The 23,478-nt window shown below is 34.9% G+C and overlaps 1 protein-coding gene across 3 annotated transcripts in view; it reads right to left on the bottom strand.

The window, feature by feature from the left end:
- The window catches only part of MAP4K3 (mitogen-activated protein kinase kinase kinase kinase 3), a gene marked incomplete at its 3' end in the record, with an annotated part of 191,680 nt that overhangs the window by 13,849 nt on the left and 154,353 nt on the right, over nucleotides 1-23,478 (bottom strand). For all 3 annotated transcript variants that reach the window (XM_079721504.1, XM_079721506.1, XM_079721505.1), the window contains 11 exons: nucleotides 19,603-19,641; nucleotides 19,306-19,359; nucleotides 16,463-16,505; nucleotides 15,095-15,254; nucleotides 14,117-14,229; nucleotides 11,066-11,107; nucleotides 8,640-8,724; nucleotides 7,151-7,230; nucleotides 2,049-2,109; nucleotides 1,848-1,965; nucleotides 28-86 (listed from right to left, as the gene is read on the bottom strand). In XM_079721504.1, coding sequence (XP_079577630.1) covers nucleotides 28-86; nucleotides 1,848-1,965; nucleotides 2,049-2,109; nucleotides 7,151-7,230; nucleotides 8,640-8,724; nucleotides 11,066-11,107; nucleotides 14,117-14,229; nucleotides 15,095-15,254; nucleotides 16,463-16,505; nucleotides 19,306-19,359; nucleotides 19,603-19,641 — 854 coding nt within the window. The remainder of the gene's footprint in view (nucleotides 1-27; nucleotides 87-1,847; nucleotides 1,966-2,048; nucleotides 2,110-7,150; nucleotides 7,231-8,639; nucleotides 8,725-11,065; nucleotides 11,108-14,116; nucleotides 14,230-15,094; nucleotides 15,255-16,462; nucleotides 16,506-19,305; nucleotides 19,360-19,602; nucleotides 19,642-23,478) is intronic.

Genomic DNA, 23,478 nt, shown 5'->3' with positions numbered 1-23,478 from the left:
TTACATGATTTTGGACAGTTTACTTACCAACACAACACTTCTGACACCACTTGGTTTCAGGGATTTTTGCTGATACAGCAAATTTCCTAAATGGAAATGGAAATGAATATATAATACATGTAGGCAAAGTTAGTATATGAAAATAGTACTGTTACAGTTCAGTGGAGAAAAGATGAGTTGTTGTTTAAAAACTGGTCCTGACATAACAGATCATCTATTAAAAATAAGAATAAATTGGATACCTTTCTCAACTCCCCCCAGTCAATTCCAAATGGATTAAGGGTTTAAATATGAAAAACAAAACTATAAAATATTTACATTTTAGAATTGACCTTGGGATTTCTTTTTTTTTTTAAGTCTTTTTATTGAATTTGTTACAATATTGCTTCCGTTTTATGTTTTGTTTTTTTGGCCGCAAGGCATGTGCTCCCCGACCGGGAATGGAACCCGCACCCCCTTGCTTTGGAAGGCAAAGTCTTAACCACTGGACCACCACGGAAGTCCTGGGATTTCTTTTAAAAATGCAAAAATAAATCATACAGGAAAATACTGATAAACTTAAACTGATATTTCTTTCACTGCCGTATCCTTAGCACCTCAAACTATGAGTGGCATTCAATTTGTTGAATGAATTTGTTTAATGCATTATTAACTTTGGTTTACCAAAAGACACCACTGAGAAAGTAAAAAGATGAGCCACAAACTGATAAAAGAATAGGTCTCTATTCTGACAAAACGATATCAAAAAGTTAATGCATTAAAATTTATGTGCCTTACATTCTTTGGGGGCTCTTTACTTTTAAAGCTTGGAGGTCAGTTTCCATGCCGACAAGAATTTAGGATTATCAAGTTAGAAAGCTGAATGGAGTCATACTTTTAAGTAGGCAGAAAAATAACAGCACAAAGTGGCAGCTGGGAGAAAAAGAGGGGCACATAAACTGTACAGGAAGAAAGAAACTTCCTGACTAGTTATAGGAGCAATATCCCTAAGTCCAACTACAGATATTATAATACAAATGTAATAAATCAAGTTCATAATCATAACTAAGTCATCATGAAAAGATCCAATTAAACTCAGTGTAATCTATTTTAAAGACAGAAAAGCTTGCAGTGTATTTTAAAATGATTTTCATCCAAAAGTTAATTTTTTAAAAGTTTTTGTGCACAAAGGGGCAAATGTTAGCTATACTGTAAACTCAGCAATTAACAACAACAGATTTTCAAGGTACTTAAAAGTTAAGGTTCTACATTAGTTGCTTTACAATTAATACTGTAGAGAAAGAATGGTTACATTATAAAGTTTTTGTAAAATACAATTTATACCAAACTCAAAAGATTTTTACTCAACAAATGAGGCCCAATATAATAATAACCAAAAAGAAGAAAGAACATAACTAAAAATCCCTGAAAGTAGAAAAGCAAAAATCTCGATTTCTAAGTAGTAATTATCTTCTAACAAAAATCTTCATTTAATAACTCACCTAAATTTTCTAAGTTTAGAAACTACTTGGAGAAAATTCATTTTATTCAGACGGACACAAATAAGTCAAAAACACTATATGTGACATAAAATTACCAGCAAATTACAGGAAAAAAATTAGTTTTAACCTTGTAGAAAAACAATTAAAAACTCAGAAAGAAAATGTTTGATATAAGTAGAAAGTATAAAGCAGAAAATTTTAGAAGAATGTGATAAACACTTGTAAAAATACATTACTTCTTACAGTTTTTCATTACACGTGATTTCTACAAACGCATGCTTTTTCAATTTCTGTAGTATATCTATTTTTTAGAATGAATTAACATATTATCTCTAAGGATGAAAACATAATTAAATGTACAGTTACCTTGGCAGTATTCTGTCGGGGAGTTTGTGTGCTGGAATAGAAACGGGTAACTTTTGCATTTGTCTCGCATAATCAAAAAGCCCTGGTAAGTTATGGGAATAAAGCTGAGAAGCTTTACCTGCAGAGAAAAATATATATGTCATAAAAGCTGATAACATAAATAGGAACAACTGTAAGGTATTTAAAAACTGAAAGGCTTACCAGATATTGATAGTAAGCAATTGTTCATTACATACAACCATGTACACCTTCGGGGGAATAGCTGATTTAAAAAAAAAAAACACAAAGTTTACAAAGGATAATAGATAATAGCAGTGTAAATATGTACATATTAACCATGTAGCTATCATATCATTAGGCCAGTTCTTAAAAAAGAAACTTTTTTTTTTTCTTTTGCGATATGCGGGCCTCTCACTGTTGTGGCCTCTCCCGTTGAGGAGCACAGGCTCCGGACGCACAGGCCCAGCGGCCATGGCTCACGGGCCCAGCCGCTCCACGGCATGTGGGACCCTCCCAGACCGAGGCACGAACCGGTGTCCCCTGCATCGGCAGGCGGACTCTCAACCACTACGCCACCAGGGAAGCCCAGAAACTTATTTTTAGTAGAAATTCATTTTATAAGGCAAGTAAAACAAGATGCTACACATACATATTTATATGGAAGAAAAATAAATTAGCAGTGTAATTTCATTATCTAAGTTCCAACATGACATGATTAGCTCCACTCTCCTTATGGTTAGGACTATGTAATCCCAAACCACACAGGGAAAAGGACATTTTCAAACAATGTCTATTCCTTTATTTTGGTTCTGGGGTTTTAAATAATTAAGACTCTCCTGTGTACTTCCAAAAAACGGTCTTATCTAGGCATATGGACATGCATGGCTTTGGGAGCAGAAGAGAAAAAAGGATCACGGTGTCGTGAAACACAGGCTATGGAAATAGTAGGTATGGAGGAAAAAAAAGGCCAAGAGAGAATATGATGAAAACGTATAAATCATAAAGGACATATATATGGAGTTCATTACTGAAATCTAGCACATAAGAACTGAGAGACACCTCTCTGTAAGCTTTAAGGTGATTAGTATTTAGGGTAAAGAAAAGGATTTCATGAAACATATATTTTGAAGGAAAAAAAAACAACTGCTCTCATTAACACCTTTCATATGCATATCAGTGGTTCTCAAAGTGGTCATTGCACCAGCACCATCAGCATCACCGGGCATTGTTAGAAATGAGAAATGCAAATTCTTGGACCTCATCTCAGAGTTACTGAAGTAGAAGCTCTAAAGGTGGGTCCAGCAATCTACAGTTTAATCAGCCCTCCAGGTGATTCTGTTGCACACTGAAATTTGAGAACCACTGATGAATGTAATTAAGCATTGTGATTTAACAAGCTTGGTTGCTGGGTGTGCCCTGGCAATTCCTACTAGGTTACTCCAAAACAGACTGGGATGAGGGTAGGGAACAGAAAGAAGGAAGAGACTAATGATGAAACATATCAAGGCCCCTAAGGACATTACTTTAAAAAAGCCTTTAAAAGTCACAATGATGGTCCTGAATAATTAAAATAGAATAATAAAAGGGTGAGAAACAAAGTAAAATCTATTTTTAATAAAACCTGTTTCATTTATTTGCAAAATGTACCCACATAAAACACCTAATGTCTCCAAGCAAGTAAAATGTGGCACTGCTATGGTTTTTTTTTTTTGGCTGTCCTGCGTAGCTTGTGAAATCTTAGTTCCCCCACCAGGGATTGAACCCACGTCCCCCTGGGTTCAATGGATTCAATCCCATTGAATTGGAAGCGCAATTCAATGGGATTGAATTGGAAGTGCAGAGCCCTAACCACTGGACTGCCAGGGAAGTTCTGCTATGTGGGTTTTTAAAAAAAAATATGTATTTATGTATGTATGTATTTATTTAGTTGTGCCGGGTCTTAGTTGCGGCAGGCAGGCTCCTTAGTTGTGGCATGTGGGCTCCTTAGTTGCAACAGGTGGGCTCCTTACTTGCAGCTCACCAACTCTTAGTTGAGGCATGCATGTGGGATCTAGTTCCCTGACCAGGGATCGAACCTGTGCCCCCTGCATTGGGAGTGTGGAGTCTTATCCACTGTGCCACCAGGGAAGTCCCCCTGCCATGTGGTTTTTAATTTTGGAAAACTTGCCTATAACCATGCCTCAGACTGCAAGAACATAAACAACATTTCCTGCTTTATGCTCTCATAAAAGTTTCACAGAAGAATTGAGAATTCATTGGCTATATTGAGAAAATTAGGCAGATAAAAAAAAGGGCAATGACTAATTCCAAGTCACATACCAGTACATGTTACCAAAGTAGCAAGAAACTGATTTTTATTTAATTCAGTGTTGAAGTGAGTTTATTTCCATAAAAATACATATTTACAAAGTACTGCAAGTACCAAACCAAACAAATTTATCATGGGACTATATATTTGTAAATATAAGTGAATTTATTTAATACAAGCATATATAAAGTACCAGGGTAAGACACAAATTCCTTTGGTAATATCAACATAGGGTCAATGGAAGAGTATTTATGCAAAGTTTTATTAAGTGTTGCATTTTCACTTTGGATTTTCATTTTTAGCCACGTTTAATAAAACTCTAAAGCTTTTCTAGATTTCTAATGCCTACTTCTCTTAGCAAAATAGGCTCTGGGTGAAATAATCAGTTTAGTAAAGCTATATAGTGCTTAAGAAGAGTAGGTTCTGGGGACTTCCTTGGTGGCACAGTGGTTAAGAATCCGCCTGCCAATGCAGAGGACACAGGTTCGAGTCCTGGTCCGAGAAGATTCCCACATGCCGCGGAGCAGCTAAGCCTGTGAGCCACAACAACGGAGCCTGCACTCTAGAGCCCGCGAGCCACAACCACTGAAGCCTGTGCACCTAGAGCCCGTGCTCCACAACAAGAGAAGCCACCACAACAAGAAGCCCGCGCAACGCAACGAAGAGTAGCCCCCGCTCGCTGCAACTAGAGAAAGTCCACATGCAGCAACAAAGACCCAACATAGCCAAAAATAAATAAAATAAACAAATTTATTAAAAAAGAAAAAAAGAAGAGTAGGTTCTGCATTTTGCCTAGATTTAGACAGCTGCTTTCTCATTGACTCTGTGACCTTGGATAACTGACTTATTTCTGTGTCTCAGTGTTCTTATTTGTAAAATGGAGCTCCTATCCCAACACTGTTGTTGTGTTGAATGAACACAATGTTCCTTGTAGGTGTAAGATGCTCAGAAGGCTGGCGTACATTGAGCACTCCATAAATGCTAGCTATAAATAATAACAGCAGAAAAAGATTTGTAAATCAAGACCCTGTTCTGTGTCATTTTCTCACCTTTCAGCATCTTCCCCTATGTAGCAGACTCATGCCACCCAGTTTCTTTCCTTAGAGTACAGAGAAAACCAGCCTAATAATCAATTTCACAGGAAGATGGAAAAACTCAAGATCTTCTCTACTCTTATAGGCTTCCTCTGGGAGGGAAAACGTTCACCTTGATGGGCGTGTTTAGCTCAGAAAATATTACCGCAATAATGTAATTTCAAATGCTAAAGCACCTAAGAAGGGGAGTTACTGCAGAGTGGGAATGGGTGGGGTTGAAGGTACCTTCGCTTAACAGCCCCTTAAATTAGGTTGATGAATGCTTACCCCATGTAAGCATGACAGTGGTCTTGTTCCTTACAATTAATATTGTTACCAGTACTATGATTTTTAGATATCTTATTATATCCAAAAAACTTTACCACTTTTGACTGTTATTTACTAATTATTATAAATAACAAGATCTTTTTCTTTTTTCCCTAGTTCATATGTGTTTTTCAGCCACTTCACTGTATACCTCCTTCCAGATTAAGATTTAGAGTAAGTATATCAGTTAAGGATCTTGTTAGGAAATCTGATTTAAAAAATGTTGTGATGAGAAAAGATAGAAATGTTTGGTTTTGAGGAAATTATCATTACTTATGGATTTTTCTATTTTATTTGTAATCGATTTATATTAATAATGGAGAATTAGTCATACATCTCACAGGCACCCAAAACTCAACATGACCAAACTGAATGCATCATTATTCCCTTCAAACTGACCTCTCCTTCTGTATACCACACCCTGCCAAGTGGTACTGTCACTCATCCAGTCACTCGAGTTGGAAAACTGAAGTCAACCTAGACTTCTTAACCTCCTTGTTGAACTGGTCATTCAGTTTGGCCAATTCTAGCTCTTTAATTCTCTAAGTCCAGTGTTTCTCTATAGAAGTGATACAAGTGGGAGAGGCAGTATGGTGAAGTATTTAAGGACATGGACTCTGGAGCCAGCTTGCCTGGGTCCATATCCCAGTTCAGCCACTTAACAGCTGTGGGATCTCTGAAAAGCTACTTTCTGAGCCTCAGATTTCTCATCTGAAATGAGAATAATAATGGTATCTACTTCTAAGAGTCACTGTGAAGATTAATAGCATTTAAAAACAGTACCTGGCACGTAATAAGATTTATACAGGTATTAGCTATTAATACCATCATCATTATCATCATTTTTGTGGGTAGGTTGTTTAGCAGTTCTGGTCTCTGGGTACTAAATGCCAAAAGCTGCCTCTAAGTCATTGTGACAATCAAACATGTCCCCATACAATTCCAAACCCCATTTTCCTCACTCTGTCCTCTCCACTTCTGCTCTGACTAAACACTTCTTTACCCTTTAACCATAATCTCTAGTCTCATCTCTCACCACAATGCAAACAGATATTTCTAAAACACAGATCTGATCATCAGCATGTTACACAAAGCTCTGGGGTTTGGCACCTGCCTACCCATCCACCTTCATTTATTGTTACTGTTCTACACTCATTCTATACTCCAATCGAATTATCCACTCATAGTTCCCCATGCTTGCCATGCTCTTTCATGTTTATCCTCTAACCTTCTACTCATCATCATTTATGGTCCATCTTAAATGTCTCTCTCCTTCTCATCTCCCCACAGGAGGTGCTAGTGATACCCACCTCTGTGGCTTATACTTTGTACTCACTCCTAGTGTGACATCTAACTCGAAGTGTGTTGCAGTTATTGGTTTACATGTTTGTTTCATCTATTAGATCATGAGCTACTTAAAGGTGAGGACTAATCTTGTGAGGGTGTCTTTAGCACCTGGTAAATAGAATATGCTCTAGGAAGGTTTTATGAACAAAAGAGGCAACAAATCATAGCACTGAAACATTTCTTGTTTAGTGTCTGTGTACAATAACTTAAGAATTTTTTTAAAAAAGGAAAAATACAAAATAACATACCTGTTCCATTGATGTTTCATGAAGTTCATTGAGATTCAGGGTATAAATCCCTTCTTCAGCACCAAATATCAAGTACTGATCTGAAATGACAAAAGTAATCCACTGATTTTTTTTTTTTTTTTTTTTTTTTTTTTTTTGCGGTACGCAGGCCTCTCACTGTTGTGGCCTCTCCCGTTGTGGAGCACAGGCTCCGGACGCGCAGGCTCAGTGGCCATGGCTCACGGGCCCAGCCACTCCGCAGCATGCGGGATCTTCCCGGACCGGGGCACGAACCCGCGTCCCCTGCATCGGCAGGCAGACTCTCTACCACTGCGCCACCAGGGAAGCCCAATCTATTGATTTTGATATATAAAATACTCTTTAAAAGAATTGATATAAATTAAGTATATATGTATTAACATATGAAAAAAGAATTACTGTGGTCTGTAAGCAGTATTTTTTATTTTAATGCAAATAAGTAGTTAGAAACTCTAGCTCAAGGAATTGAGTTATATGCAAATATTAGCCTCAAAGCAGTGAAGAAAATTTTATGAAAAGAGGTTTTGAAGAATGGCATGCTAGGACTCCTCACTCATCAGAGGGTGCTAAGGACTGGCAGAGAATCTGCAGCAACTTTTCTAAATTCCCTCTTGGAGAGGAACATGTGCAACTGACATACAGAATGCAAATCAAGAACAGCTGATACAGACTCAAAGTATTTTTGCAGATGGGCTATTATTATAAACATAACATCAAAAAAACCAAGATCTGACTACAGCCTATTTAAAAAGTTAACTAAGACTTGGATGCTTGCTAGGGTACTCAATATCTTCTAGAAGATATTAGAAGTTTGGCCATGGTTCTGTTTGATCAGTTTTTATGATAATATAAAAAAGCAGGTGAAGAACTTCTCCAGGCTAAACTGAAGTATCCTGAGAACAACTTAGAATGCCAAGAACATTCCTATACTGCCCAGTATTTAGGATTAGTACTGGGAGATTAAAGGCATAAGCTTTGTGGTCAGACAGGACTGAATTGGGATCAAACTGCAGCTCTACTACCGATTGGCTGTGAAACAATGAACCTCTCTGAGTGTCATTTTCTTCACCTGTGAAATAAAAGTACCTACAGCTTGGATTTTTGAAAGATTTAGTAAGAATACCTCTGTGTGTGTGTGTGTGTGAGTGAGAGAGAGAGAGAGAAAGAGAGAGAAGGAGAGAACATATGTCTGTACGTATCTCTACGTGTGTCTTTATACAGACATGGCACAGAGTATATGGTTTCAGTGTATCGATATGGTGACTACACAGTGAAATTTTAATACCATGTGTCACCTCAAACACTGCTAATAACATAGAGAAACATATTTACCTTAAAAACATTTCTTTTTAAATTGTAAATTATTTTGTTCGGAAAGGTATGCAGAAAGTGATTAAAACTGAGTGCTTTCCTGGTCTCATGAAAACACTAAACAATCAGAAAGATAACAGATAAAAATATATAGTACTACCTCTTGTGTCTGGATTTATCCATGATGTTGCACAGTGAATTTTCAAGGGACATCCATTAAAAACCTTTGAAAAACATGCACCCATCTGGAAAAAACAAAAAATAACCAAATAAATCTAACGAGTCCTAGTCATTTGCCTTACAGTGGTATCACAGAGGTTTCAGGCACAACTGTCAGATGATATAAGATTTTACTTAGAAGAGTCATTTTATTCTTCCTATCTTCTCAAATAAACAAAGCAGTAATAGCAACTAATTCTGCACAATAATTGCTTGCAGAAGAATTACTTACATGTCCCACATTAAGAGTAATACAATATTCTCTGATAAGAAGGAAATCATAATCTCTACAAAGGTGAAAATTTTCTTACTTGGTTTCATGAGCCTAAAAATAGCACTAAGCACTGAATTTAATATTACAAAGTGGAAAAGGTATGGTTGATTTGAAATTCATATACGGACTTTAATCTCAAAACATAGAGATGTACTTTTAAAAAAAGTTGAGCAATCTGATTATTTTCCCTGGAAGGATTCAACAAAAAGCTTTATTTTTTGATGTTAATATTTATTTATCAAGCTTATTGACAAACCTTTCAGATAATAAATATCTTATAGTGAAAAATAATATCACTCATTTGAACATTTTTTGATCTTCAAAGAATAAGATGTTAATTTTGAAATTATTGTTCTGGTTAGAATAAATAAATACAAGAACGCTTACCCATTTAATTACTTTTACTAACAAAAACTTGGCAGGAAAAAGAATACAGAAATATGTGGTAAGGACAGCACTGTGCATCATTTTACAGCAGGAATGTTTTCTTTACCAACAGGGAGATAATACTGTGAGCGATTACTGTTGACTACAGTGGATTAAAAATATTAACACAAAATAATCAAAATATTAAATCTTAAGATTTCCTTTTTACTCACAGAAACCTACCAACCAGTTTTTTTTTTTTTTTTGAAGATGTTGGGGGTAGAAGTTTATTAATTAATTTATTTATTTTTGCTGTGTTGGGTCTTTGTTTCTGTGCGAGGGCCTTCTCTAGTTGTGGCAAGCGGGGGCCACTCTTCATCATGGTGCGCGGGTCTCTCACTATCGCGGCCTCTAGTTGCGGAGCACAGGCTCCAGACGCGCAGGCTCAGTAGTTGTGGCTCACAGGCCTAGTTGCTCCGCGGCATGTGGGATCCTCCCAGACCAGGGCTCGAACCCGTGTCCCCTGCGTTAGCAGGCAGATTCTCAACCACTGCGCCACCAGGGAAGCCCCCCAACCAGTATTTTTAAGATTTTAGTTCCCAAAAAAGAATAATAGCCTGGCAATACCACCAGGTGGTAGGAGACCAATAAAAAATGTTTTTATGGTGTAGGGCAGAAATTATATCACTTAACTAACCCTTATAATTATCCTTTAAGATAGGTACCAAATTAAAAAAAAAAAAAAAAAAGATAGGTACCAAAATTCACATATTAAGGTATTGCTAAACCCCTAAAAAATCCAAATGACAAAATGAGGTACAAAACAATCAAACCAGTCCCAACCTAAAGCTAATTTGTATAGTTGGTCCATAGTTATCAGCTCTTCCCTGCCAACTGTATACCTGATAAAGAAATTTCATCTTGTAGCCCAACAGGAAATCTCATCCCTATTGTATACATAAATCTCTAGACTCAGGAGCCCTTTACACTCAAAACTTCTTTTTGTAAAATGAGGTATGATTATTTAGGTCTTTATACTAATTAAAAAGTAGAGTTAAAAAGTAAAAAGGCTAAATAGTAGAGTTGGGAGGTTAAAAACCAGGAAAATTATGGACATTGTCTAAACTAGTATTACATAAGGTTTTAGATTAGAGATTTGTATCAGCGAAAATGTAGTTCTATCCATACTAACCTAAAATTACATTGAGTTAATATCATTTTAATCCTAAAAAGGACAGCATGGTACATATAGATATAAAAAACCTACAAGGACTATAACATAGGACATTTACGTTCTAGTTCTAGGTCTGGTTAGAGTTGGGTGCTGTTTTGTGATCTTGGTGACTAAGATCTTTGGGTCTCAGTTTTATTCATGGGCAAAAAATAGAGTTTGGGCCAGATGCTCCTTCAATGTTCCCTCTAGTTCTAAAATTCTGTTTTTGATAACTGTGAATTTTTCACATTCCTTCAAAAATATGTGCAAAGAAAATATTAATAATTTTTGAATAAAGCAGCTTTAAAATGTATAATTTATCGTAATTTTCTTTTGAAAAGTTACTTTTCAGATATAATCAATTAATATGTAAATTAGCAATCTTTTAGATTTTTTTCAATAATGATGGATTGTTTCAAACAGGCAAAAAAATCCAACCAAAGGTACACATTCAAGCAATTATTTGTCATTGTATTTAGTTTGAAAACTTAACCTATTTGGTATTTATACTTACGTGCACTTTAGGTGTTGGGGGTAGGCCATTACTAATAGGCTTCTAGAAAAAGAACACATGCATGATTATACTTCTTGTTGTTTGGTATATCAGTACTGTATTTCAAACACATGTATCAGAATAAAATACATGAATACATTCTCTTTGTCAAACAAAACATTATAGATAATACTGAAGTCCCCTATAATCCTTTCACACTCTACTTATTCCTAGTACCTGCCCCCCCCAAATGGTTTATTGTACATCCTTCCAAACTTTTCTCTAGGCAATTATATATGCTCATGTATTTGTGTATCCTTCCAGACCTTTTTGCACATATTTATATACATGTCCCCACAGAAATACTGTTTTTGTGTGTGTTTTAGAACATAAACAGTTATTTACTGTTTATCAACTTGTTCTTTGCCTTAACATTGGGTCTTGGACAGCATAAGTACATTGACTCATTTCCTTTAACTGCAGTACAGTATGAATATAACATACTTTATTTAGCAATTCCCTAATTGTTATTGGATATTTAAAATTATTTTCAAATTTTTACCATAACAACAATGTGGAAATGATCACCCTTGCACATACCTTACTACGTGTGAATGGTTTTTATGGATATGTTGTGAGAAGTGAAACTTCTGGAATATGGGGTCTGTACCTTTATATTTTAGTGGATACTGACTGCCAAACTGCCTTTCCAAGTGCCCACTTCATATCGCTCCCACCAGCAATGTACGAGAGTCCTGGTTCCTTATGGTCTCACAGACACTTAATGTTCTCAAACTGATTAACAGTTTTTACAGGAGTAAAAAATGTTTTCTCCTGTGTTTCTCATTAACTTGCATGCCTCTGATTGCTAGGAAGGTTGAGAATCTTATTAAAAAAAAGTTTTTCCTCTCCTGTGAATTCTCCCCCCCGGCTCCCCCCCCTTTTTTTTAACTGAGTTACCTTTTTCTTATTTGTTGAAGCTCCTTATATATCTAGACTTAAATACTTTATCTGTTATATATATATTACAAATGTTTTCTCCTAGTCTGCACATTATGTTAACCTTGTTTACAGAGTGTTTTGTCAAGTGAAGTTTTAAATTTTGATGGACTCAAATGCATGAATCATTGGTCACAGTATACTGATAATTTAAAGAGAGGAAAAATAGCACATGGCTCATCTATTACAATATTCTCAACAGTACCAGAAATTTCTCCAAGGGGCTACATTCCTGGGTTATATGATTTATCCCTGGAGAAGGAATCTCCTTGGGAGAGATTATAATTTAAACATAAATTTAATGAAAGTCTAGGTTCCTTTTGAGGTTAATCTTAACAGCGTTTTAAGGAATGACATTATAATTTTTTCTCAATCTAATATAAATCAGAATTGTTTAAATGAGACCAAAATTAAAAAGCTACTGTTAATTGATTTCATATACATGATACAAATGAAATATTCTGTGTAGTACTACTTACATGAGTAACTTTTAGACATTTCTAAAATTAAGACTATGAAATTTTACTTTGTAGATATGTTTATGAGGATGTACAGCCTAATACTGCCATCAATTTCTGATAATTTTTTCCATTTTGCAAATGATTTATGTACTTATTTTTTTTATCACATATCATCTATTTTAGCAAAACATCATTTTTAATTAGGGAGCTCTGAATGTTGTAACTGTCATTTTAACTTAAGTACTGACAGAACTGGCTGTAAATAATTTCAAGAAGCTGCACAAACTGTAATCATGTTTCAATATACCAGGGATACTGTTTATCCTGATACAGTCATGACATATTTCTTTCAGAATTATTGAGACTGTTAGTTTAATTACTAGTTCCTTATCCTGATAAAATAAGGTAATAGAAAAAGTGAATTAAAAGTGCATAAATTAAAAAATGTATTCATCTCTCAAAGGTTATTATACTGTGTTGCAAAATCATTAGGCTGCATTTTTATACTACTACATTAGCAGGGCTGCTAAAATTTAAACTGATGAAAGCAAAAAGGCACTACTCAGTTGGACAGACTTCATAAATCCTATTATTCCTACAGGACATTTCACTTTTGTTAAAAATGTCCTAAGTTTCACAAATTACAATGCATAACCCCAGTTAAATGCTTTAACTGAATTATAAAAAATGGTATGTCATATCTATAGCGAAATCTTATGAAACAGTTGAACAGATACAGAACAAAAGCCTCTAGCAATGTGCTTAGTACACAAAGTATAGCTGTATGCACATAACCATATGTCCTGTAAATTTCTAGAAAGATAACAAATGCTATTATACACAAAAACTTCCCCCAAAATACTGTCTTGTGATCTTGTTGGCAACCGCTGAATTGGGAATTTTAAGGATTTTTTTGTTGTTTTAAGTTCTATGATGGACAAATGTCACCTGATGATTAAGAGTAAATTCTTTACAAATGTTAAAGATTTTTAAGCTCCCTGATAAATTCTATTTATGTTTTAGTAGTTATGTCATAGTGTTTTATCTAACATTTGTAACAGGAATAGCTGGTAAGACTAACTTCACCTTTCCTAAAGTGATATCTTATATCGACTAGAAAATAATCTTAATTTTTCTTCCTTGTTAGCTATTTGCTTTGAGTAAGAGTAGTAATATCACAAATTATGTAACAGAAATTTGTCCTGAGGTAGAAGCTATGGCTTTCCTTATCTGTCCATGTCCTTCCTTCAGTAAGTTCATTAGACTGTAAAAGCAATGTATAAGAATCATTCTAATCAACGAGAATAATATTTTCTCAACAATCACAAGAATACTAAGTGTTAGCTGTATGCAGAGGTCACATTTTATAATAGGCAATATAACAAATTGGCCTAAATAATTTGAACAGTAGAAAGCTTTCATTCATGTTTACCACAGCGAAGTCATTTTTTCAAGATTTAAACAATCTATTATTATAATTCATATACTAAAATACAAACATACAAATTTAAAATATATAATTGCTAGAATTCCATCAATTATAACTGCAAAACTAATTTAATAGTGAAAAAGGAAACAAGTATAAGTAGAGCTTATGAATATAAATACCTACTGGTACATCTTTCTTTTCTTTCCTCGCAAGGTTTGTGCCTCTGTGGTCATTCTGTTGTTGATATAATGAACCATCTCGTTCACCATTTAACTGGAAGGAGCTCACTCCATTTCCTTCAGTAAGATATATGTAAATATATTAGAAAAGGATTAATTTTTATGAAAATTTTCATTCAGAAAATTATCAAGTAGGAAACAAAAAATATTATCTCTGAGACAGTTCAGCCTTCATTTGGGATTACCCTATCAAAATATTTACTACTGTAAGAAGTCTTTTATATATATGTTCTTCTACTTTTATCTCTATTTCTTTCACATAGGCAAATTAAAATTCAGGCTGTATCTAAGTACATATATTTGTGTTAAAAAGAAAAGAAATATTGAATACATAACTACTTTCAGGAAATGGGCAATTTATAGTCTGTTATCCAAGAAACATTAGTTGCTCTTTTTTTAATGGCTTCTTCTGCATAACACACAAGACACTTTACAGTATTAAAACAGTACCTTCTAGTATTGCTTTGGAGGCAAATACCTAGCAAATACTGACAATCATTTTTCTAAAAATGATTAAATGAAACAAAATAAAGGAGTCAGACAAGGTATCCTCTTCTTTTTCTAAAACCGAAGTAGCCTAGGACCAAACACATTTTCCTTGTTTGTTCAGAGTTTAATTTCTTTTGTTGCCACACTCTAGATAAATAACAAATTGGGTGCAAACGATTCTCCAAAAGAGGGAAGGCTAGATATGAAATGAGAAAGAAGAGGCAAAATATCCCAGACTGGGTCATAGGTAATCTTGTCATAAAAACACTTCAAACTATGAGGCAAAAAGCAGAAAGCATCTCTAGAGCCATTGCCTTCCTTCTCCCTTCCCCAAAGGAATGTCAAATAATCTCTTAAAAGGAGTCCCTCCATTTTTTTCACACATTATGAAAACCTGGCAACATTCTTATTTCACCTTCCCTTCCCCCATTACCTAAAGCAACAGGCTTCTGTGGAGGTAACCTGGGAGGTGGTGGCCTAGGTGGAACTTGGGAGGGCTTTGCTGGGCTCTCTGACGTGGGACATCTCTTGATTGTTCCTTGATTTTCATCCTCAGTAGAATGAGTTTCCTGTGGTATGAATATGGACTTCGGCTGAAATAATACAGAAAAGGAGACCAATGATTAAACATGAAATTATTTTTGTTTCATTAAACATGAAAAATACTGAATATCTGCCCTGAAGTAAATATTATTATATATCAGAGGCTTTCAAACTGTGTTTACTAGTTGAGTTTCAACTCTTATTGGGTTAATTCAACTATCTGATTCAGGTAATCTTAATATATATCCTAAAAATGTACACCTAAAATATTTTCTCAGGAAAAAAAAAGACCTGTTTCTATTAATTCCTCACAAGCCTACCCACTTAGACTTGCCAAATAAAAATATTCTGGTCTTTATGATGCCCAATTTAAATGAGTCTCCTTTTATTTTAAACATTCAGGCTAATCAAAGTTCACCTCCTTACAAGGCCAATCTAAACTGTCTCTTTAAGGTGACTCATTATCTTTTATGTTAATGCTTAATCTTTCAGACCGGGGGCAGAAGAAGATGTCAATTAAAATTTTATCAAACGAGAGAATACTAACTCAAAAATATGGGATACCTGGGAAACTCTGTGCAGACAATGGAAAAACCTCCAGTCAGCTGCAGGTTTGGAGAATTTATAAATTCTTATAATATGTCCCTTATTAGGAAGACTGCTCAGCACTTATCTCTTTGAAACTCACATCTCTATATTTCTGCTAATGTAAAACTGAACAAGCAAGAAGTCCTATTTACCTGGGTGAATCGTGATTTTCTTAAAAGTAAAATAAAAACAAAATATAGTAATACACTGGATATCTAGACTGGTCGGACTCCAATTCTCATTTATAAATCAATTTATAATTGATTTCAAACCTTACAACTCATTTTATAAACAGTTCATTTTATAATTAGAATTTGCTATGCATATGAACTTAATCAGTTACTAGTAGATTACAGATTTTGAGGAAAAAAATCTTATTAAAAGTATGAGTTTTCTAACCCAAGTGAAATACTAACCCATTAATTTAATCATTTTCATGTACAAATTTCTGGAACTTATTATTTAGAATAAACACCAAATGACAAGTTGGATGATTAAAAAAAGACAAACAAAAACAATCACAATTGTCTACTTATATCATGGTTAGTAACTTCTTCATGACTTTTCTTTGTGGATCCCAAGTGAAAATAAGCCACAGAGTAAGTATTAATACAGTATTAAAGTGGCAGACACACATACACAATTCAAACTGAGAAACAAATTTGCTTACCTTTGGTGGCAAAGGAGGTGGAACTTTTGCTTTCATGGTTGAACTATAAAATCATAAACGCTTAGAATCAGAACTCGTCATTTTACAAACAAATCATTACTAAAATATGATTTTTTTTAAAGATATGGAAGAAAATTTTGTATAAACAAGTTTCTTTTTCTAAGGTTATGAGCGTTTTTCAAAATACTTTGTGAAATGTTCAAGTTATGCTAAATGAAGTATTATTCAAAAGTAACCGAGTAGATATGCTTTCTTTCTTTCTTTTTTTTTTTTTTTTTTTGTGGTACGCGGGCCTCTCACTGTTGTGGCCTCTCCTGTTGCGGAGCACAGGCTCCGGACGCGCAGGCTCAGCGGCCATGGCTCACGGGCCCAGCTGCTCCGCGGCATGTGGGATCTTCCTGGACCGGGGCACAAACCCATGTCCCCTGCATTGGCAGGCAGACTCTCAACCATTGCGCCACCAGGGAAGGCCTAGATATGCTTTCTTGTTTTCAAATATTATTTTAGTAATTAAAACTGGAAAAGATAGCCATAATTCCAATTTATATCAATTGAAAGCTAGTTAATATAAAAACACAAGCAACAGTTGGTTTAAGGAAAAATCGTAAAATGATATAAAAATATATTACAATGTAAGCTTCATTTTTACTACTGTTAGATATGGAATATCTCTGATGAAGCTCATCAAAAGCTATATACATACTCTATGAAATTACTGGCAGAATTTATTTGGTTGAAGCTAAGATTCATTACAACTCAGAACTGGAGTTTTAGAAGTACTAAAAATTAAAAGATTATGGAGCATATACTCTCAGATGAGGAGACTGAGGCCCAGAGAGGTTAAGTGGCCTGATTCAAGGTCACAGAGTGGTGAGGTAGAAAGGAAAATCAATGCCCCAGCTGCTTCTCAGGTGTTTTTGTCACTCTACCATGAAACTGCATCTTTCTTTAAAAACAAACCAAAAACAAGCAACAAAACCCCCAAAACTAAAAGGACTAAATATTAATAATTACGTAAGTGAAAATATTCTCCCCTCAAAAATACATTTATATCTAAATTATTTATTTGAAACATATCAGATGAAATTTAATCAACCATATAGTAAGACTCTTTTTTTTTTTTACATCTTTATTGGAGTATAATTGCTTAACAATGGTGTGTTATATAACAAAATGAATCTTTTATAACAAAATGAATCAGTTATACATGTACATATGTTCCCATATCCCCTCCCTCTTGCGTCTCCCTCCCACCCTCCCTATCCCACCCCTCCAGGCGGTCACAAAGCACCGAGCTGATCTCCCTGTGCTATGCGGCTGCTTCCCACTAGCTATCTACCTTACGTTTGGTAGTGTATATATGTCCATACCTCTCTTTCGCTTTGTCACAGCTTACCCTTCCCCCTCCCCATAGAGTAAGACTCTTTGTAGCTGTAGTAATAATTACAGCAATTACTGACTAATTTATAACATTAAACTACAGGATATGTTTACTGTCTTTGTAAATTTTTTTCAAAGTTCTTTTTTTATCAACTCGTGCTATGGACTGAATTGTGTCCACTCAAAATTTGTAGGTTGAAACCCTAACCTCCAATGTGCTTGTATTTGGACACAGGGCTTCTAGGAGGTAACTGAGGTTAAATGAGATCATATGGGTGGGGAGCTAATCCAACAGGATTGGTGGCTTTATAAGAAGAGGAAGAGATCTCGATCTCAATCTCTCTCTGTCTCTCTGTGCACAGATTGAGAAAAGGCCATGTGAAGACACAGCAAGAAGGCAGTTGTCTACAAGCCAGGACGAGGGCCCTCACTGGGAACTAAATCTGCGGGCACCTTAGCTTGGACATCCCAGCCTCCAGAACTGTGACAAATCTCTGTTGTTCAAGCCACTCAGTCCATGATATTTTGTTATGGCAGCCTGAGCTAAGACATATTTTGGTACTAAGAAGTGGGGTGCTACTGTAATAAGTACATAAAAGTGTGGAAGCAGTTATGGAACTGGGTAATAGGTAAAGGCTGGAAGAGTTTGGGGGTACATGCTAGAAGCATAGACGTTAAGAGCAAGAGGTCAATGAGAAAAGAGGAGAGCCGGTGAGAAAGCTTCCATCTTCTTAGAGAATACACAAATAGTCATTAACACAATGTCCTTTAATGGACATTAAAGGCCATTCTGGTGAGGTCTCAAGATGGAAATGATGAATGAGTTATTGGAAACTGGAGGAAAGGTAATCATTGTTATAAAGTGGCAGAGAACTTGGATGAATTGCGTTCATGTTCTAGTGCTTTGTGGAAGGAAAATCTGCAAGGGATGAAACCGGATAGTTAGCTGAGGAGATTTCTAAGCAAAGTGCTGAAGGAGAGGCTTGGTTCTTTCTGACTGCTTACAGTGAAATGTGATTGTATTTGGAGACAGTGCTTTTGGGAGGTAATTAAGGTTAACTGAGTTCATAAGAATGAGGTCCTAATCAGATAGGACTGGTGTCCTTATAAAACGAGGGAGAGAGATTTCTCTCTCTGCATGTATACATTGAGGAAAGTCCATCTGAGGACATACTGAGAAGGCAGCTGCCTGCAAGCCTGGAAGAGAGCTCTCACCAGGAACTAAACTGTCCAGCAGCCCAGCCTCCAGAACCATGAGAAATAAATACCAGTCTATGGTATTTTGTTAAGGATGCCCGAACTGACTAATACAATTAGAACAGAGAAAAGGAAAGAAACCGTGGTACAACCCATGATACTATATTATTAATGATATTAAAATTACTTCAATATTAAGCTGCCAGATTTACTAAATCAGGTGAAATGACACTTTTTCTTTTACTAAAAATGGAAACAGAACTTACTGTTTGGATTCATCATCATCCCCTTCATCATCTTCTAAATGTGCCACATGCCCTCTAAGGATAAAGAAGGATAATTCCACTGTTACCAAATGGACTTTACTAAAACAGCTTAAGAAGAAATTTTGGAAAATGCAGGAAGGACTACTGTAGGAAAGAATTTTATTTCTATGTCTTTACAGGATTCAGGATATTAAAACAACAACAACACAATCTTAGGCTACACGATAGAGAAGGGGGCAAAGAGACTTTACTCATCTGTAACAAAGTATTTTAAGCTTAATTAAAAATTAAAGTTACCGCTGATGTAATTCTTCTTCAACAGACTTCAGAAGACTCCTTAGGAGAAAAACAAAAATTAAAAATAATGTGAATAAAGCAAAGAAATATTAAGTACAATTTTTCATCACTTTAACCTTATCTATAAATTTAAAACACTTTACTATTCACTAAAAACTTGCTGTAATGATCATCGCTATACCATAAAACATCAGGTTATATTTAATGAGGTATCTATTTTCTGTTGCTAATGTCTTTATACATGTATTTTAAATGAACAAAATAAATCCAAGTGTTTATTGAAAAATACCAATTCAGACAAAGGACAACCCACCATGAAATGTCACAATTGGGACTGACAAAACAATAATTGCAGGGTCACAGTCAGGGGTTTCCAGGATTTAAATTTTACCTGGAATATTTTACCTGACGCCTGAAATTATATTTTCTTTTCCTTAATGTAAGAAAGGTGACACAGTTTAAAAAAACATCATGCTCTCAGGCAATCCTACAAAATGAAACTCAACGTGTTGGATCTCTGCAAAAGCATGCATGCATGTGATGTGAATACATGAATGTAGCAGCACTTTGCTTTCACAGAAGACACTCACTTACCTGAAGTATCTGTTCTCCAGTGGTGTACTGGCAAACACATTTACACTTTTGGGAGACTAAGCCTGTATCAGACCAGGTGCGAGGATTTTATCATTAGGAGCAATTTATAAAACTTTGATATTCAGGAATGTAAGAGAGAACTCACGGCATTCCTGAAGTTCCCTTACTTCTTTTCACTGAAAGTTCATGCAACATACCTCCTATACTATGCTCTTCAAGCATTAGAAACTCAACAGCCTTCTTAAAGCTAACGAGATAGAAATACGGTTACTGACAGATTACTGTGGTAAAAGTGATTCAGCAGAAAATTTACTCTCCTCAAAAGTTGTAAGGTAGTACCTTCTAATCATTTCCCTTTCCTATATATAGTGGAAAAACTGCCCTCAGAATTATCAAAGCATAAAACCAGAGAAACTGAAAGGTATGGTTAGCTGGTATAAACAATTAATAGAATAGATTTTAGCCATCAAACGTTTTAGTTAGGATAGTTTAATAACAATTTAAGTATTAAAAAGTGACAAACTTTTAAATCTGGAGTTGTAAATGACATAGGAAAACCATAAACTAATTGCAAATCCTATTTTGCAGATAAAAAAATTAAGGTACTTCAGTCAAATATATTACCTATTCACAAAGCTCTTCAAGGACTAGCTCTAAGACAGGACTTCTACCTAGAGGCAGTATAGCAAAATGATGACAGGTTGTGAAGCAAAGACAGCCTGAATCTGAATCCTGCCTCTGCCACTGTAAGCTATGTGGCCTTCGATAAGTTACTCTGATCTTCCTAAGCAAAATGGGAATTACAATAGTACCTATGTCAAAATGTTTATCTGCAGATACAATTAATTAATTCTTTGAATAGTATTTCAGAGCACAGTAAGTACTCAATTAGTGTTTTCTTTATTATTATCAACTAAGCAACATTTCTCTAAACCAGCGATTCTCAAAGCACAGTCTGGGGATCCTGGGGGTCCTTTAGGCTCCTGTAAGAGGTCTGCAAGGTAAAAAACTATTTTCATAATCTAAAGCACTTTTTTTTTTTTTTTTACTCTTATTCACTCTTTTTCTTTCTTTTTTCACTCTTACTCTTTCGTTGAGAATGAAACTCTGGAGTTTTCTGGAGACTATGAGATGTATGATATCATAATAGATTAGTAACAGATATGAGAATCCAGCTGTCTTCTATTAAGCCAGACGTTAAGGAGATCTGCAAAGAATATAAAACAATGCCACCTTTCTTACTAATATTATTTTGTTTCAGGAAAAAAACAGCTATTCTTCATAAAAAATGTTATTTGTGGCCCTCAACAAAACGTTTGCTGTATTATACTGACATACATAAAGCTGCTTCTAAGTCTCATGAGACGAACAAAGTGGTGTTGCAAAGAGGGTACCATTAAGAGATGGCATTTGAATTGGTTCTTTTTTTTTTTAAAGACTTTTTTTGATGTGGACCATTTTTAATGTCTTCATTGAATTTGTTACAATACTGCTTCTGTTTCATGTTTTGGTTTTTTGGCCACGAGGCATGTGAGATCCTAGCTCCTGACCAGGGATCGAACCCACACCCCCTGCATTGGAAGGTGAAGTCTTAACCACTGGATCACCAGGGAAGTCCCTGAATTGGTTCTTAAAGATGAGGAAGTTTTTAATACACATAAATTTTTTTTATGATAACATGGAATGAGGATATTACTATTTGAAGTAAATAAATATTTTGAAAAGTTTTCAGTTTAAATTTCCAGTACTATAAATATTGATATTTATAAGTGATATAAACAAAAGCTCATTGGAATCCTTAATAATTTGTAAGACCGTAAAGGGATCCTGAGACTAAAAATTTCGGAAGCACTGCTTTAAATTATTTTACCAAATTAAACATAGTATCTCTGAACTGTACAGTGGGCTTTCACATCATCTTAGAAGATGTGAAAACAAACTTTTTCTTAAGCATGTGACAATATTTTTTGAGCCATTTCTTTTTCCAGTAGAGAATATTAGTATTTGAAAATAATTAAGAGGGGAATTTAAATGTAGTTTATTTTCAGTTTACCATATTTAATTGGACTTATATGGCATTCCACTTTTTAAAACATTATCTTCCTGGGAGTATAGGTTCTGTAAGAATAAGAGAACGTGAAAAAGCAGATATCCTAAGGCTAGGGACTCATATGTATATTTTTTAATTCATTTACTTGTAAATTTCCTACTATGTGTTAAGATATTTTGTTAGTAAAGTTACAGAATTTATGAAGTCTTAATGAAAAGTAGAAAATATGATTTGCTTTTCAGCCTTTATAAAAGAGAAAATGAAATATGGCTAATTTGCATAAAGGTTCATTTATACCGTATCTTGAGAGCATTGGAGAAAAATGTGATACTGATTTAATCACCAATACTGGATGTGACATAATAAATAATGTCACTATTCACTGGTCTACTTGGATTCCTCTATTATGGAATTCTGAGAAAGTAATGAATAAAACAAAACAAAAATGATGCCCTCATATTGAACTACTAAGTCAACTGAAAATGACCAGAAAATTTGGATGAAGAGGTTAAAAATGGAAAAACATGCAAACATAGATCATAGATTTAACTGATAAAGTGAAGAAACTGATAGGGAGAGAAGTCAAAAACCACCACCAAAGTATTTGGCATATTTGAATTAGCTGCTGGTTACTAGAACCATTCAAAATTGCCTAACTGACTCAAAACAGTCCGTAAGTACTGCCCTGATTATATTTGAGAACAAACCAAAAAACTTCCCTATTTCTTTAAAACCAAAAAGCAATTTTATTCTCTCATATTCACTTGCTCTTACAATCAACATTTACTGAGTAAACACTACAAATAAGGGCAACTAATGTGTATTAAACCCTAAATGTGCTAAATGCTTTACAATGATTATTCCATTTCACCCTTAGCATACTATGAGGCAGGTACTATTATAATCCCCATTTATTAGAGAAAATTGAGGTAAATTTCTCCAAGTTACACAGTTTATAGCAAGAGACAGTTCTGACTCTGGATCTGGCATTTACTACTACTATACTTAATTATGCCAGGAATTTCTTTTCACTATTATTTAAGTCTTTAGAAGAGAATTTATTTTTAGAACTTTTGCTCTACATTAAAAACAAAATCAGAAATAATTTAGAGTTTTCTTTTAAAAATAGTATTTTGTTGGTTTAAATAGTCAGAAAAGTTGACCCCAATGATAACAATTCAAAAGGAAACAACCCAATAAGTCAAAACACATATGCATTCTGTTAAAAAAAC

The sequence above is a fragment of the Hyperoodon ampullatus genome (assembly GCF_949752795.1).
Source record: "Hyperoodon ampullatus genome assembly, chromosome: 15".
NCBI lineage: Eukaryota > Metazoa > Chordata > Mammalia > Artiodactyla > Ziphiidae > Hyperoodon > Hyperoodon ampullatus.
Note: the sequence above shows the minus strand (reverse complement) of the source record. Positions and strands in the feature narration are given on the sequence as shown.